Genomic DNA, 4,277 nt, shown 5'->3' on the forward strand with positions numbered 1-4,277 from the left:
ATAATCCCTGATGAAAAGTCCTTCATGACTTTCGGAACTTCGCGGCTGTCGGACTGAGCAAAATGGGTGGGGTTTTCCCTTTAAATAGCTGTGCCTGAGAGACTGTTGCTGCTGTTGTGGTGACACTTGGGTGTTGCTAAGGCTTTAGGAAGTCAGCGCTGACATATCTGTATTGGTGGCATGCTCGGCATGCACTGAAGAAAAATGGATTGTGCAGTTTCACCACCATAGTTCTGGTCTTTTCAAAGGATGTGTGTGTGGGTCAGAGACTTCAGGTGGCAGAGAACAAAATTCTCATCCAGAAAATGTGTCCTCCGGTGTGCCTGGGGGTTTTTCACGTCCTTACTGCTGTTCCCAAGTTGAGAGGGTGGGAGGGGTGGCATTGCAGTGTCACCTGCCTCTGTGTGTGTGTGTGCATGCATGCGTCCTCAGACTGCACAGGCGGGTCCTCAGGCTGACCTTGAAACTCCCTGGTTAAAGAAAGTTCTGTAACTGAGACCTGTGCAAGCTTCTGGGAGTACTGGGGTGAGTGGGTAGATCTGGGAAAGAAACATGCAACTTGAGGACTTTCATCAGTTCTCTTTCCATGTGAATACACAACCTGTTTTTTGCAGTGATTTCCTCCATGGAAGAGCCCCGAAGTGCTGCAGCCCTGGCTTTGCACTTGAAAGACTTGAAGGATGTCATTTTGCAGTGCTTTGTCCAGCTTGCTTAGCAACTTTAGGCAAATCACCTTTTCTGTATGAAGTTTCATCATTAGTTAGATGAGGGTAACTCTTATCCTGCTGCGGGGAGGCAGGGGGAGGGGTGTGTTTTGAGGCCTGCTTTGTATTTGTAAACCATTTTTGCTGTCCTTGGAGAGCCTCCATTATGCAAGAGTCTGCATGATTAACAATCCCTGGCTGTCAACAAATGATCTCAAAGCGCAGCATACCTAGAGCTCTGTAGTTTGAGAAGGTGGCAAAGAGGCACAAAATGCTGTCAGCGCTTTTTAGATTGCATTTGACAATGCAATCTAAGCCTGCTAAAGTAGTATGTTCCATCCTGTATGCAAATTGAACTTTGTCAAATTGTCTTACCACAAGGTATCTATATTTGATACTATATTTCTTTCTCACAGATTCTGCCTGGCTTGTTCATTGGCAACTTTAAAGGTAAGATTAGTTTTTATCCTTATCTCTAGGATTACTTAGCAGGGGTCTTGAGGTGTTGTTTTGCAGGCCTACAGAATTCTGTGACATCTCTGCAGCTTCTTTAACCCCATCTTGCTTCATTTCTGGATTCACCTGGTAGCACTTACAGAAGGACTTGTTTAATCTCTCATCTGTGTGCTGTGCTGCAAGTACTTTAAGAAAAATGAATGCCATCTCCTCGGAGCATGCTTCAGCTGGAATTCCTAAACATTGGCCTGCCTTAAACGATTCATGTGCTTGGCAGGCAAGCCTGTGAGCCAGGCAGATTCTTTGTAAGGCTTATTTCAAGCCCTCCTTATAAGTAAAGGCTTAGTATGCCTACCGCTCATTGCTTTCATTATTTTGGTTATTTATAACAACTGCTAAAGAGTTCTGTTATCACTGCTTGTGAGACTGATAGGTCTGAAGATTACTGTCTGACCACTGAATCTAGTGCTGTCTGTGTCTGATGTAAGATTCTCTGGATTTTTTTCCTTTTTGCATGAGGTTTATTTTTTGTGTACAAAAAGGCAGAACCATATTTAGAAAACACAAAAAAACTTTGTGGAGACATCCAAATAAATGACCTGTTCACAAAGCACTCTGTTAGCAGCAGTTCCAGCCAACTTGTCCCTACTCAGAAGCAAAACAGTTGTGCCTGTACAGTCTGATACATGTAGACCCTGTATTTCCTATGTTTGGCTACAACAGCAAAGCAGGACTCACAAGGCCTACTGTGGTAGCCTGTCCTTCCTGGTCTGTCTGATAGCACAGCTGGTCTGTTAAGATTGGACAACATCAGTGTTGGATTTAGATGGTGCTGCACCTCCTCTCTGCCTCATGCTCACCCTTCTTTCCCTGCCCACCCATCCCAAAACCTCTGAATTCAGTGGTTTTTGCCTGATTTACTTGCCTCTGGACCTGCTGACCCATGTCGCTGGTTCAGTGCTTGCTGCCCCTTGGGAAGTGGAGCCGATCACCTTGAGGGGCAGCCTGGAGGTGGTACATGTGGAGTTAAAAGTTGCCTTTTGCCACACTGGGATGCAAACACGAGTACAACAGGTAGTGTGTGAGAGGGAGTTAATCATGCCATGGTAAGGAAAATGAGAGGTGAGTTTATGCTGGTGGAAATAGGTAATGAAAGGAAAAAAAAGAAAGCAACCAGGAAAAAAGGAACATAAGTGAAAGAGGATAGTTTTGAAAACACTTTGGGTGGACCACTGCATGGGCCAGTGACAAAAGTAATGACTTGGTCACAGCCATGTTGCTTCCTCTTTTTGTTTTATTTTTTTTTTTTTTCACCCCCTTTCCTGTCAAGTAATTTAGAGGGGCAGGATGGGAGAGGATGTTTGATAGTACAGTCCTTTAGCTTTCAAGCTGTCTGGCAGAGTTGGAAGGATGGGCCCAGGGAACGTGGCTCAGTCTCTCCCTCTCACTGTGGTTGTCCTGCTGGTAAGCCCTTGACAGTCCACCCCGGGGAGTGAAACTCAGCCAGAGCATCTGCTTCTTGGTGCAGTTCTGTTTTCGGCTAATGAACAGTTTGACCAGCTGAGGGGAGTTGGCCGAGGTTGTGGAGTGAGTCAGCATCTCTGCTGATGCCACATGGCCTCTTGCTCATGCTGCTCTGGCCACTCAGCTATGTGTCTTGCACATGGTCCTTAAATGGCATCCCTGGTCACTTCCACGCATAGAGCGGAGGCGTGCACGGGAAGGTGGTGTGAGTGGGCAGTGTTTCTTGAGAGTCTAGCTGAAAAAAACAGAGGCTGAAATCCTTCAGCCAGCTTCTTAAAAGAGAGTAAGGATGGGTTGGCTTTAACCTCAGTGTTTGTTGTGGAGTCTGGATTTAAACTGATTAAAAACACAAACAAAATGTTTATTTATTGCTATGACCTTTGCTCATATTGTGTTTAATCATTATGTTCTGCCATCACAACTATCTGTTGTTATAATCTCAAATTAACTGCTGTACCTGCAGAGGAAGAGAGAAGATTGATGTTGCACTACTTCACTAATACAAAAGCAAACTGGGAAAGAACTGGTCACAAGGGCATGCAGCAATAGGATGAGGGGTAATGGTTTTAAACTAGAAAAGGGTAGATTTAGGTTGGATATTAGGAAAAAGTTCTTCAGTATGAGGGTGGTGGATCATTGGAACAGGTTGCCCAGAGAGGTAGTGGAGGCCTCATCCCTGGAGATATTCAGGGTCAGGCTTGATGGGGCTCTGAGCAACCTGCTCTAGTAAAGACATCCCTGCTCACTGCAGGGGGTTGGACTAGATGGCCTTTGAGGGTCTCCTAATACAGTCTATGATTCTGTGATTTTATATTTTTACCTTTTTCTACATCCCCTGCCCCTCAACACCTGCCCTGCTCCAATGCTTAAGAACAGTTAGAAGGAGCTCTCTGTGCAGTGAAGTCATCCCATTTAGGAACAGACTGTTGGTTAATCACCAGTGTGTTTTTCTGGAGGAATTTGATTACCATCTTACTGGGCCATGTTCTGATTTGTGTCATTTTTTCAAAAAGTGACTAATGAATTTTGAGACTGCCATAAAGGGAATCTCAATTGACTGAGAAATACTCAGCAGTGTATACAACTGGGATTGGTTAGAGTATCCTGATTTGGGCAGCTGAAATGTCTAGGTACTTCTAAAGATGTGGGTTTACAAAATTATTTCCTGTAATGCACTTTTGAGCAGTCTCCTGTTTCTTCAGCTTGAGACCGATAGCATGCATGGAATCAAGTTGCATCTGGTCAGTGAGAGGAGTGACACTGACTCCCCACACAATCCAGGTGTTGTGCATCTCACCTGGATGCAGGGCTGAGGCATGGTGGCACCTTCCAGGTCTCTGTGTAGAGGGTAGAGAGGAGGGACCTTCTCCAGAAGGTAAGTCTGGGGAGTCTCTAGACTGCTCTGATCTGCCCTCTGGAGGATAGCCTCCCCTGCTTTCTCCAAGGGCTCTCCAGGGAGCCTGGGCCTGCAGGGTTTCCATAGCTAGGTCAGAATACCATTCTACACACTCCTGTCTTCCTGCTTCCTGGGAGACCTCTGGGGACACTGACAGCATGGGAGGGGGCACAGTTGTTCCAGATGGGTGCCTTCCT

The 4,277-nt window shown here is 45.8% G+C and overlaps 1 protein-coding gene across 1 annotated transcript in view; it reads left to right on the plus strand.

Annotated features, from left to right (window-relative positions):
• DUSP22 (dual specificity phosphatase 22) overlaps positions 1 to 4,277 on the plus strand; it is a 36,763-nt gene that overhangs the window by 145 nt on the left and 32,341 nt on the right. The window contains exon 2 of the mRNA XM_029086780.1: positions 1,100 to 1,154. Within this exon, the coding sequence (XP_028942613.1) occupies positions 1,100 to 1,154 (55 nt within the window). The remainder of the gene's footprint in view (positions 1 to 1,099; positions 1,155 to 4,277) is intronic.

This window comes from Antrostomus carolinensis, unplaced genomic scaffold, assembly GCF_000700745.2.
Source record: "Antrostomus carolinensis isolate BGI_N321 unplaced genomic scaffold, ASM70074v2 scaffold53209, whole genome shotgun sequence".
NCBI lineage: Eukaryota > Metazoa > Chordata > Aves > Caprimulgiformes > Caprimulgidae > Antrostomus > Antrostomus carolinensis.